This window comes from Ciona intestinalis, chromosome 5 (assembly GCF_000224145.3).
Source record: "Ciona intestinalis chromosome 5, KH, whole genome shotgun sequence".
In the NCBI taxonomy this organism is placed as follows: Eukaryota; Metazoa; Chordata; class Ascidiacea; order Phlebobranchia; family Cionidae; genus Ciona; species Ciona intestinalis.
The window spans coordinates 3,645,352-3,658,686 of NC_020170.2; the positions used below are offsets into that span (position 1 = coordinate 3,645,352).

General features: G+C 39.4%; 1 protein-coding gene across 2 annotated transcripts; it reads left to right on the forward strand.

Moving 5' to 3' along the window:
* The first annotated feature begins 63 nt into the window (after positions 1-63).
* LOC100183446 (matrix metalloproteinase-21-like) lies at positions 64-13,301 on the forward strand. Of its 2 annotated transcripts, none has more exons than XM_026834599.1 (12): positions 64-316; positions 4,437-4,995; positions 5,792-6,075; positions 6,242-6,613; positions 6,798-7,038; positions 7,182-7,347; positions 8,432-8,631; positions 8,709-8,859; positions 9,079-9,208; positions 10,812-10,960; positions 11,505-11,677; positions 12,334-13,301. In XM_026834599.1, exons 2-12 carry the CDS (start codon positions 4,612-4,614, stop codon positions 12,646-12,648), a joined length of 2,565 nt encoding a protein of 854 aa, XP_026690400.1. In that variant the 5' UTR covers positions 64-316; positions 4,437-4,611; the 3' UTR covers positions 12,649-13,301. The 2 variants fall into 2 exon arrangements, with proteins under 2 accessions (XP_026690400.1, XP_002120500.1); XM_002120464.5 differs by lacking the exon at positions 64-316 and adding an exon at positions 1,461-1,723.
* The last annotated feature ends 34 nt before the right edge of the window (positions 13,302-13,335 follow it).

The window sequence follows — 13,335 nt, forward strand, 5'->3', positions numbered from 1 at the left end:
TAATTTTACAAAATTCATTTCACTTTATGCGCCTTGTTCATTAAGGCAATCACATAAAAACATTAGTCTGTGCTTTGTTCTATTTTAAAAGAGTCGCTGTTCGGAAAGATCACCGTTACAAAGCAATCCCGAGTTCGCTATTTGAAGTGGTCCAAGATACGAAAAGCGGCAAGCCCGGCTTATCAGTCAATTCACTGCACGATCATCATGAAAAGCAGTTTCTATTCAACATTATAAACGCCTGCCCCGAGAAACATTTCAAACGTAAACTAAACGGTAGATGCTACAAAGTTGCAGAAGATACGGAATTTAACAGGTATAGGTTCATCTGTATGTTTACCTTTAGGCCTATGCAAAAGTTTTTTTAAAATTTATTTCAGTAAAAAAATGGTTGCATTTTTCGGCTGCAATCAATTGTTGAAGAGTAGGGTGGGGGAAGATGGGACACCTTTACCACATAATATCCAAATATCCTGATCGTGTATTAAACTATTAACAACGGTCTATGAGAGTCGTGAGGATACGGTTTTATAATTGTTTGAATGTTCTTTTGTTTACTACCAAATAGGTCGAGAAAATAGAATAAAAAGGTGTCCCATCTTCCCCCACCCCTACTATATGAACGACTCATATATACCCTGCCTACGTGTTTCACTGTCGCATTTTCATCGCGTTGATAGTTGTGTTTATATTTGCCTCATTCGCTTTGGATATTTAATATGTAATGAGCACTTGGCTTGGCACCAAGTAGCTAAGTGTTTATGTAAACTAGCCGTCGATCCAGTGTAAAATTGGTATTCACAATTGCCAAATATAGGCTGTACGGAATTTTGTAGCCAATGGTATATCTGTACCACATACAATCTTTTATAAGTGTTATGTATAGTTTAGTTAAACAATCTCTGTAAGAAGAGCTTCAGTACTTCTGACTCTATATGTTACAAATATGAGCCAAGAACATTTTGCTATAGTTGTTTAAATGAACAAACTCCGGAGCACCACCAGAATTAGTTCGTGCGCATTCTATACATTTCCATTTTAGAATTTTTATTTAGCGGGTTCGGTTTTATAAGTGCACCTTCAAATTTCTAATCCATTAAATAATTACCCCTGCTACATTGTCTACATTTGTTACGAGTATTAATCGCCACGTCTCCGTCTCAGTACTGCTACTTTTGTCCGGGCGGCGCCAGCTACACTACTGGGGACGGAAAACACCGTCCTCACTATTGTCGTCGACGGGTTACTCACGCAATAACAGGCGTCATTCGCTGCTGGATAATTGCTCAAACGCAACAAATCGTTCTAATACGTCTGTGGTCACTCTGCATGCCATGACAGATCAGATAAAAAGTGTCAAAAACGAACAGCCGCGAAAAAATGTACAATAACGTTTTTTATACGTATTAGGTTCCGGGCAAAATAAAGACATCTTTTACGTGTGTAAATTAGTGTCATAAATACAGTCCTAGATCATAATACTCGTTGAGCAATGTGCTTCCACGCGTCCAGTGAAGTCAATTAATTTCTCATAGTCTCGCGTCCGCTCACCGGGAATAAATCAAAACGCGCAGAGAAAAAAGGCAAGCAGTTCGCTAGAACCGATGGCTCTCTACGTTCATTGTATTTCGGACTGGCGAGCTGCAAAGACGGACGCTTTAGCGTTAAATATAAACGAACTACGAACGACCGACGGTCGGGATCATCGAGACTTTATGACAAGGTAAGCCCCGTTTTTTTCTTGCTACAGAAATATTCTTTTTGCTACGAAACTTTGGGTGCTGGGTGTACCACGGTAATGGCGTCGTGTATTTGTTTCCTAAACACCAGGCATCATCACAGCATCATATTGCGACCTTTTTCGGGCAAATTCCACTGCTGCTGGTCGTTATAGGGCTTCGTTTATAATATCGTTTACATACTTGCCATAAACAAGTTGTCTGTATGGGCTATAAGTGTTGTATAATCATTATAGGGACCGTGTAACAGGTTTAAAATACGTAAGCGTCGAAGTACATTATACTGTGCGCAGATTTTCGGCGGATGATTAAGTGTATCGCAATTTTATCTTATTTATAGCGTTTAGTTTAATGTCAAAATAAAACCAAAAATGTGTGATATTTGACATTAGTAGAAGGTAAGGTAATCTTAAAATGGAATTTGATTTTTAAATCCTGCTCAAACGAATTAACTTATATGCAAATTTATGATTCAGCAAAATAAAACCGACGGATCTCCGGATAAAGTTTACACTTAGTTTTATTTTTATATTTTAAATGTATTTATATCAAGTGATATTACAAGCGTCGTTATAGTGTATGTTTGACTTGAGAGCAAAATCGTATTAGGTGTCCCGTTTCGACGGTAATTTTCGACCGTAACCTCGAATTGGAAGTAAAAGACGGGCGTGCATGAGCTTGTACTCTCTAATTGAATAAACACGGGCGAGATTCAGTTTGCCCAATTACCTGTCATTACGAGAAGGGAAGGATCGCGTTACCAGAACCGGACACTTTTAGCTCGTAATATTGGCCGTGCCTCGCGAAATCGTAGCGTCATTTTCAGCTTCACTTTCGCTAAATGACTTCATTTTGACCTACCGCTGCATTCCCCCGCGAATGCACCCCTCACTTTCTAAATTCAAGCTACTTACCCGCATTGGAATCGAACCAAGCACCCTCTGATTCCGTAAATTTCCCGAGTTTGAAGAGAAACGCAAAAATCCTTTACTCCTGCGTAACTGTAACTTGATGTGGTTTTGGTGGAATATGAATCTCATGAATATGTGATTAAAATGATTGACGGTGTCACTCCTGACAGCTGAAAGCGTTGCATTAACATATAAAGATGAAAGGTGGGAAGCGCTTGACGTCACAAATATGAAAAGCTTTAATATTCCACCATTTCTCAATCGACGCATCAAAGCGATTTCTTGCAGCATTCCGTCATATTAACCGCGTAAGGACACGTCACCAGACCCGAATCGCAGCGAGGCCGCGTGCAAAAATGTAGAAATAACACCCTGCTGTTTTACTGTGGGTCGCGTGGTTCAGGTCTTGCCTTCTCTCTTCGTATTTTGTTTCCGAGATTCGTTACGGACACGGTGATTACATTGTCGTTTTCGCTGACACATTAAGTGCTGGTATTTCCAATACCAACCCAGACAGATGTGTCTGCTATCCGCAGTTCAATTTTGCCGCAGTTAAATGGCAGGCGTCATAGGCTTCAGCATGACAACGTAATGAAATCACCAGGCAGTAGCATACGTTTTCTGGACTCTGTCAGCCATTTGACCACCTGCTGAAAAATTAAATTTTAAGCATTTGTAATTGTACAGGTACGTCCGTAATGAGAGCAAACTGCGACGTACTGATCAAGAGATGCTCGAGCTATCTTGATTTCAGTAATTATCGTATATTAAATGGCCGCATCACTAATCTCTGGGTAAACGCGCAGAATCGGGAAAAAATGCGCCCGACCGCAAAAACGAACACAAATATTGCGCTGCTCCGGGCGAAATCACAAAACGGACTCGGATATTTCCGCCTTGTTCTTTAGCGCGCCGTCGACGAAGTGACATTTCGGGGTAGGGTTAGCTTTAATTACCGAGTAAATGAAATCAATTTCGAAAATTATCAGTTTCAGTTGCTCTAACAGGCTTAATTTAAACAAGGCAGACTAAAATCTTGACGCTTTAGTTTAGCTTACTTAGTTTAGCTTACTTTTTGGATTTCGAAGTTTTATACGCTTATTTCAGTATAATCAAGATAAACAGCTTTAATGTTTACATTGTCGTGTTTTTTTATTTTGCTGTTGTTAGAACGTATTAAGTCATCAGTGTCAGAAACTTTATAAATTCAAAGCTGTTTACCGCTCTATTTAAAAGGCACGAACTTTAATGTTTATATATTATTGTATGGTTGATATTTTGTTGATTTTTGACTTTGTTCTTTTTGTAAATTACTTTATACAACTATTGCACTTACCTGTTTTACTAATTCGCCTGTGTCGCAATTTTAGCCTTCGGCCCTGAACAACTGATCGACGTGTTTACGTTTAAACAACTTGTTTTTCAGTTCAGATCAATAAGTAAATGAATCATATATTTCAACGCCCTGTAATTTTATACACCCCATGAATTACTACAAACAATATTGTATACAAAGTGACTGTTATATAAAACAGACAAAGCGAAAAATCGAGTGACAAACTCAATTTGTTCTGCGTCAAATCGAACCCAAGGCGTATGGATAAGCTCCAAGCGCATTATACTGTTTGATAATTGACCTATATATTCTTATCGATCACGTTAGTCCGAATAAAATAGCATGCCTGTCACTGTAATCATTTTAGGACGACTGAAATAGGCTAATTGCCTAATCTTATGAAGTGTTTTTGTACAGATGAGGTTTTATGAAATATTGTGTTTTTTTCAGATTATTCTATTAGCGCGACCTGTGACAAAATTTCCGAAAACTTCATGTGATGTAAATCTGCTGTTGCAGCAAGTGGATATAATCAGTGAGAATTACTATAGACACGTGTACATATATTAAACTGCCGGCCTGAGAAGTACATCTCAGTGACTGTTTCGAAAATAACTATAAAGACATGTTCGGAGTCGATAAAAATCGAGCCGGATCTTCGTCCTCTGTCCGAAGCCTCGGTTTCCTCCGAGTGGTTTCCTCTTCCACATCCGAGACTTCCTGTATCGGACATAAACGAAGAGAAATAACCGAATCTTTTCCGAGTCTTTTAATAAAGAAATCGTGCCCAAACAAGCTTCTCACGTATTTAACGAAGCGCAAAGATAGTCCATTTCAAAAGATGACAACTTTCTGGATAATGGTCTTCCTGTTCACTCTATGCCTAAAATCAACTTCTGCCGAATTAGCCAGCATCGGAAGATTCGGGTCTGCAAGATCCTCTAACGTTGATGGAGATACTCTCGCTTTAAATTACGAAACCAACACAAGTAAAATTGTGTCTGCGAAGGTAAGATGTAGCAAATTCAGTATTTTTAGTTTCTGTAAACAAAATCAGTTCCTACTATATGAGTATAATTTTGTGGAGGTCGTTCTCGCAACCGTAATCCGTGTATTTTGTTTTGTCCGATGCCTCACCTGTATTTCTGTACCACTACTCATACTTAAACGATCAACAAAGCTCTTGTTAAAGGCAGTCCATTCACACCGGTATGGTTCATAGTCGAATATAGCTCCTTGTGTAAGCAAGGTTAATCCTTTTGATCGCCTTGTAGTCTATAAGACTCGTTAGGCCGCCCATGGTCACGTTAATTGCAATTCTATGAAGCGCCTTGTATTTCGAATCAAGTGAAACGTGCACCCTTTTTAATGTTTATATGTAATCTCGTAATAGTGAGCAATTTCTCATGTATATATTTAAGATGTACAAGTTATAGAAAAAAATGTCCTTTTCAATTGTATTTTTGAGCAATATATAGTGGGGTGGGGGAAGATGGGACACCTTTAGCACGAAATATATAAATATCCTGATCGTATTTTAGACAATTAACAATGGTCTATGAAAGTCGCGAGGACAAGGTTTTATAATTTCTTAAATGTTTTTTGTTTGCTACCAAAATGTACGAGAAAATAGAATGAAAAGGTGTCCCATCTTCCCCCTTCCTACTATATACAGTTTTCGTGATACACTTTGTAACAAAAACCCGAAGCTAAATATGGCATGTGCCAGCGCGGTCGTGCAATTTAGGGCCTTATCTTGCTGGTATATACCAACTATATACTAACCTCCAACGTTCTTTTTTCAGGAATACCTTGGCGTATTCGGATGGATTGAGCCAACGGACTGGACTTCTGTTTCTCCACGGTTTAACAAGACAGGGATAGAGGAAGGCGGCTTGCAAGGACAAAACGAAACAAAGAACCAACTCGGTAATGCGAACGAAACACTCAGTAACCAGTTTCGTGAGCGGTTTAAAGCTATGGGAGACGAAGAGTTTCTGGTTGCTTTGAGCAATTTCCAACACGCTAATGGTCTTAATATTACTGGAGTATTGGACGAAGAGACAATGATGATTATGACCCAACTGAGGTATTTAATTATCCGCGTCTGTTATAATTTACCATCACATGTCGTGTACTGTTAGTTTTACTCGCGTAATACTTTGTTGCCATGCATACCAAACACCCACAGAATATACATTTAAACTTTCTGTACGGCATTCTGCGTTTGGTGGATAATTCCTTTACACTTGTAGGTGTGGCGTGCCCGATTTGACTGTAAACCCAAACATCACAACATCAACTGGCGACCCGAGCGACTCCGACACCGAAAGCGTCACGATTACTCCACAAATAAACGACATAATAGCTGATTCAGGAAGTGCAGAAGGTTCTGGTCGTGCTGAGCCCCCTACAACAGCTTTTCCATATCTGACAACATTTAGCCCAAGAATGGTGCGTAAAAGAAGGTTCTCCGAACCACCGCTGGTACACCGTCTCACAGAACGAGCCGAAAATGCGGAATACATGGAAAACGAGACGGAATGGGATACTAACTCTACTGAAGAGGCCTTTATGTCTGATGTGGAAAGCATCGTGTCAGAAGCAGAGTTATCCACAGAAAGCAGGTAATAAACACTGTTCGCAGCGGTTATTAAAACTATGAAGGTATTCCCCGCCCGCCAGGTTTATTAGCAAACACCTCTTGACTTGTATACGGAGAGTAAAGCTGTCTTCAAAAAATGCCTTTCACCCAGCCTATGCTGCTGACTTACATAATAATAATATATTACTAAACACATATTCGTGCAGAAAAGAAGACATGGAAGAAATTTTGAGCGCACTGCGTCGGGAAAAGATGGCTCGATTAAACGACTCGACCATAAATGACACCGTACCACCTCCACGATTCCCAGAACTATTGGAACGTATTGTTCTATATACACGTCACCAGGAACATAAAAGAACGAAGCGGTCAGGCGCCTACCGGATGTTCAACAGAGCTAACGGTTGGGGACTCGCTTTTCCGAGACGAACAATAACTTGGAGACTGGTGAGGATTTTTGCATGATATTTCGACTCCCATATAGTATGTACATTACTTAAGTTAAACTAACAAGTTTCTGTGTTCAAAACAACTTCTGCCTACGTAAATAGATAACCCGCAGCGTATAAGCCGTACGTACTTGTCTCTAGGTTCGTGAGTGGCCAAGTTCACGTAACCAATTCATGACATCGAACGAAGTTTGGTTCACAGTGAAGCTCGCTTTCCGCATGTGGAGCGAGATTTTGCCAAGGAACTTTCTGGAGGATAACGTGTCTCCTGTGAGTCAGGTCGACGTCCTCATCGGTTTTGGAATAAGTAAGTCTATGTTTCTGTTTATTTTGAGAGTTTGTGTCTAAATATATGGCGGCTCGTTCGTTGGAAAAGGGCTGCTCTGGCGCGCGTTTTCTCCCTCGCTTGGAATTTGCCGGGGGCGTGCGACGATAACTCGACGGAATATGACATTTAAACGGCTATAGACTTGCTTTCCCTGCCTAATATCAGGGATGCTTTTACAACCCCCCAAAAACCTACACGCATTCCAAATATCGAGACCAGTCGATGAAAAATAAGCATTGGTTTCCTATTAGCAGTTACCAGGCTTTTCGATAGCAATTTTTCAAATTAAGCTTATCCCGTAAGAGTGATATACAGCTGTGAGCAGCAAATGACACCTTGGCGGCATTACACCGCAAAAGTCCTAAGCGGGGACTATTTTTAAAATCGACGTTTGAAGTGCCACAGAGAGTTAAGTGGAAACCAACACCCGCGTCATAACTCGATATGAAGTTGCCTTAAATGTGCTGACGCCCCAGGCCGTGGACAACGAAGGTCTTAAACGTCAGGGCACTGCATGTTGGAGATAGCGATCTGGAACTAACAAACCGTATATTGACAAGAGGGGAAGAATAACACGGCTTGTTTTAATAAGACGTCATTTCATTATTATGTCATTTTGTTTTCTTGCAAGAGCCATGGTTCCGCTGAGACTGATTGCAGAAATAACTCGATCGTGGTTTACCGCGGAAATCATCTAAATTCTCGCCTTTGGTCAATCCAGCGCAATTGTCACGTACATGGTGTCATACAGTTGTATCATAATAACCAAGCCGATACTTTTGAGCTCGGTAGAGTCATCGCCGTGTGTTATTTTTTCACCTAATGGTTATTTTTCTTCGCCACATCTTGCCAACTAGTATAACATCGCGTGAGAAGACGCTATATTTCGTCTCGAGTAAAAGAAACAACGCGAGCGGCTGTTTTACGCGTTTTCCGTCCTCCTTTTCGCCAATGACGAGGCTTAACTACGTAAGCCGGCTCACCCGTAATAGCTTTAGCTCCCCTTTAAAATTCGTAATTAAATCTGAGACATGACCGCTTGTTTTGTTCCCCACCTATATAGACCAACACAATCGTTGCCCTGTTTCTTTCGGGCAAGGACCTTTGATACAAGAATATGCTCACGCCTGGGCCTTACCTAAAGCTGAGATACATTTTAATGATGAACAACCTTTTGTTCCTGTGAGCTGGATTCCTGCAACAGTGAGCGGCGGAGCTCCGCAAACAAGATCTTCCGCAAGTTATCCAATCAGTCTTTTGAAGGTTCGCCAAAATAATGCAATATCTACAATAGTAAACTAAAAAAATGCAAAGTATGTAATACCCTTATCTTCGTTTAGGTTGCAATTCATGAGATTGGACACACACTCGGTCTCTCACACAACGATAACAGACTTTCGATTATGAATCCTTACTACAAACCTTTCCAAGGTTCGAAAAACATGGACGAACTCAGCACTTCTGACAGGAACAGCATTAAAGCTATCTACGGTACAAAAACTGTAGTTCTGTAACTTTTTACAAAAAAGAGTGCCTTTTGAATGCAAATGTTCAAATCCTAAAGAACTCGTATTCGCGGAAGTTTATCGTCCTATAACCACTATTTTATTTTATTGTTAACGCGCTCTTAACTGTACATTTGAGATTCAATCAAGTTTTTCAGTTTTTTTGTAAACGATTTATTTATTCACTAACATTGTCTGGTTTTAGGTGAATGTGAAATTCCATTTGATGTTGCATTCGATTGGCTACGACAAGAGCGTTCTCCTGACGGGGTGTTTCGCTGGAAATACAACACCTACTTTTTCAGACGCCAGTGGTACTGGCTATACGAAAACAGGTATGCATTTAGTACGGCGTATTCCGACTGCCTATTTGAACAGTGATAGAATTTTTAGTTGATAACAGTTTCTTATGGTTTAGAACAATCGTTTAGGGAGTTGTGTAGTCTAATTTAGAGTAGAAGAAGATGGGACACCATTAGCACATAATGTCCTAATATTCTGATTGTGTTTTAAACTTAAACAATTGTGAGCCGTTAGGATACGTTTTTTAACTCAAGTCTTTGAATGTTTTTTGTTTACTACCAAATGGGACGAGAAAATAGAATGAATGGGTGTCCCATCTTTCTCCGCCCTATACTATATTATAGTTAAGTCGAAAAGATGGTTGGAAAATGAAGATACATTTGTGTTTGGTTTTTGAAAGCAATTATAATCGCCAAACAGCACTTCTATTGTGCTTTGTAACTTGCATTTCACGTCAATATTAGAAGTTACAAATCTGACAATTTTTAATACCACCTGCCATTTAAAAATGTCCAAATCGAAACAAAGAATCGGTTGATACGTGACAAGCGACACCGCAGAACACTTGAACTATTTTTCGTTACAATTTTGACCGTTGGTTTATTTCTCCGATTACAAAATTCCTAAACCAGATTTGCGGTACTTCCTGTGCTTAATGCTTAACGAATTTAGACCCTACAATTACGAACTTAAACTGATCATAAGTCGACCGCCACCATAAGAGCTTTCTCACGGTGAAAATGTTTTTAAGGTCACATTAAAGTCAAAAACAAGGTCATTATAGCACGGGCATATAAAGGCCAAAGTCATGCAAAAACACGTGAACTTTAAACTACCCCCTCTAGCTATTACTTAATGTTACACCCTCTAACTATAGTGGTTGCTATATATTCTGAAAACACTTTTGGGTTTCGACTGATTTAATATTTTAAATATAATTAGAACGCTTGAGGGCCAAAATTTGTGTTAAAATATTGCCCTTCCAAAGCGCATATAATTATTTGATTGGCAAAATTGCTAAGTGAGTCATTTCAGTTCAAAAATCGGAAATTACAGCTGTCCAACGTAACCCGTGCTATTATTTTTCCATTAAAATATTTTGCTATCAAATTGATACAACGCCCCTTCGGTTCTAAAATGCCTGCCCCTAATTTAAGTTGCGTGAACTGCCCGAAACTATGCCTGAATGCGTCATGCTTCTATATCAACACAAACACGAGGGTAAACGGTGCATGTGTAAAAATGCATACGTTTAAAGCGCCCCTGCAACACTCATTATACGCCTCGTGGCGCTGTTAAATGGTGTACTTATTCAAGATAGCTCGCCACAACATTGCAAACGCGGTTTCTTCATTAAACAAACGAATAACTTGGCTCATTTAATTCAGTGGGCTAGGTCAACAAATTGACTTCTGTATCTATAACCATTAACAGAGCTGATTTTAGGGCATGGCTGAAGTTATTAATTATATTCCTATACAAATTACCCAATAAATAAATAAACAAATATAAAAAACACCTGCAGAGGTTAATATTGGTAACTCGTAAACGGGAAAAAATGTATGAAACAAGAAACCAGTCTTATAACATTTCAGCCGTTCCAAAAGTAATTCAACTATTTTACTTTTACCACAGTAATAAAAGGCCGAGATATGGAGACCCGAAACCTACGGCTTATCACTGGTCGGGGGTTATGCAACTAAACGACCCACATCGTAAAATCGACGGTATTGTACATGTTCGAGAGTGGAACTCGCCTCTAGGCCCAATCTACTTTTTCAAAGGCAAGAAAATTAAATTTCTTGTATAGTTTGAACAAATACGTCGGGTTCAAGCAGATCATACTGCCTGGTGCCATCGCTTTATTGATTGAGCACATATTGTTACAGTTTGCTACAGTTTACTGTAGCCCCGAATGATATAACTACTAAAGTCAAAGTTCCATTATCTCACCAAATAGAATTAACGCGATTTTACCTTTTACAAAAAAACATATTATAAAATCAGTAGACGTACTTTAAACACCAGTTGACCTTGCGGGCATAGGTCAGAATTTGAGATTAGCAAACGACGGAATTCAAATCCAATTATACCATGCTTGCTACGTAGCTTAGTGCCTGCGATGCATATGATAATTAATAGGTTTGATAAGCATTACATACCTGGTAGTTTAAAGAACTTTGCCCTGCTTCCAGTTTGGGCGAATGGAACAGTTGGTATCGTGACCGAATGGTTTATTCGAATACCTAATTATAACCTAGATGTCATCCATTTAATATCGTAATTTTCAAGTACAATTTAGCTCTAACCAATTATTTCGTTTAATAGGCGATGTATTTATTGAATACGACAGCAGGCTTGCGCGGGCTATGACTAGTGACAGTAACGGAAATAGATATCCACGACCGATCAGAGATCTTTTTCCTGGAGTGCCTTACCCAATCGATACAGTCTTCTATAAATCTGACGAACGAATTTTGTATTTTTTCAAAAACCATTTGGTAAGCAACATTTTTTCAGTAGTATATATAGTAGGGTGGGGGAAGATTGGACACTTTTGATTCTATTTTCTCGTCGCGTTTGATAGTAAACAAAGAACATTCAATAAATTATAAAACTGTATGCTCACGACTCTCATAGACCGTTGTTAAATATTTAAAACAAGGTCGGGATACTTGGATATTATGTAATAAAGGTGTCCCATCTTCCCCCATCTTACTATAGTAGCAATTGTAGATATAGTAGGATGGAGGAAGAGGTGTCACCTTTTCATTCTATTTTCTCGTCTCATTAGGTAGCAAACAAAAAAAATTGAAGAATTATAAGATCCGTTTCCTTACAACTACCATAGACGTTAAATGTTTAAAACATGATTAGGATATTTTGGTATTATGTGCTAAAGGGGTTCCATCTTACCCCACAGGACTATACATTATATATTAAAATCTAGATTTTATATACGTACATCGAAAAACGCCGATGTATAACTTAATAAAAAAGATCGTTGGTACTATTTGGTGTACATACTTCTGTGAACAAAAAGTTAGTACCAATTTTAAAACTAAATGGTTTCAGTTTACTTGTTGTATTTTAGTATTTGTGGCACTACATACTAGCACTATCACGCTTTATTTATAATCAATTTGTGTCCACGCAGGTTTATAGGTTCCATTGGACAACGAAAAGATTGGCATCTATTGCGACAATTGCGGCGACTTTCCCGGGCTGGGGAGGCGCTTCTCCACTTCCCTCAAACATCGATGCCGCTTACTACTCTTACACCGAGCAGGCGTACTTCTTTTACAAAGGCCACTACTTCTGGAAAATGGCCGGTAACGCAGAACGATTAGCGAACCCTCGGATGTGGATACCATTAAATGCAGTCGGGCCCCGACGCCGAATATCGAGCAACTGGAAAGACATTTGCGACGTCGGCGAGACCGAACTGTTGATGGATTTACCAGTGAGTTAGACTCAAGTGCCGCTGTATTTTTTTACGCGACTAAAAAGGAGGCAGCTACGGAAAGTGAAGAAAATACTCCGGGCGGCGACAACAGCCGATAAGTCGGCATGCAATACGCGGCCCACTATAAAGCATTACTACTAAGTTATACCTCCGTGAAACCGTACGCTGACTCGAACCCATTCAGTTCGTGTCCTCCCTCTTTCCATTTGATGTAAAAAATCGTTCTCATGCAACCTTGCCCCGTTATGTTTGTGTTCAAGCTCGCTACTGTATATACCTCTCTTCGACAACAGCTTAATGCATACTTACTGGCGACCAAAGTTTTACCCTTCACCGTATATGGACACAAAGTTTCAGCAGTGTATGTGACAACCATAGACCTACCTCAAAACGTTCAAGCCAACCTAATAAGTTAAAAATACAATAATTCAAACAGACAAATTAGAATATTATACATCTAGGACCCTGGGGTGACTTTCTTGCTGTCATCCTTTTTATCCTGCATGCGTTTTCTGCATGGCCACTTGTTATTCGTTTGCGTTTATTCTTTAAAATTCTAATTTTACGTGTTTGTCCAAATGATTCTATCGCTACTAATGCTAGTTCCCTGCTGCGGTCTTGTTATGACATTTGTTAATTAAAATCGTGTTACTCAGAAACTGTTGTTTTTATTTATTCAGTCGCAAATTTACA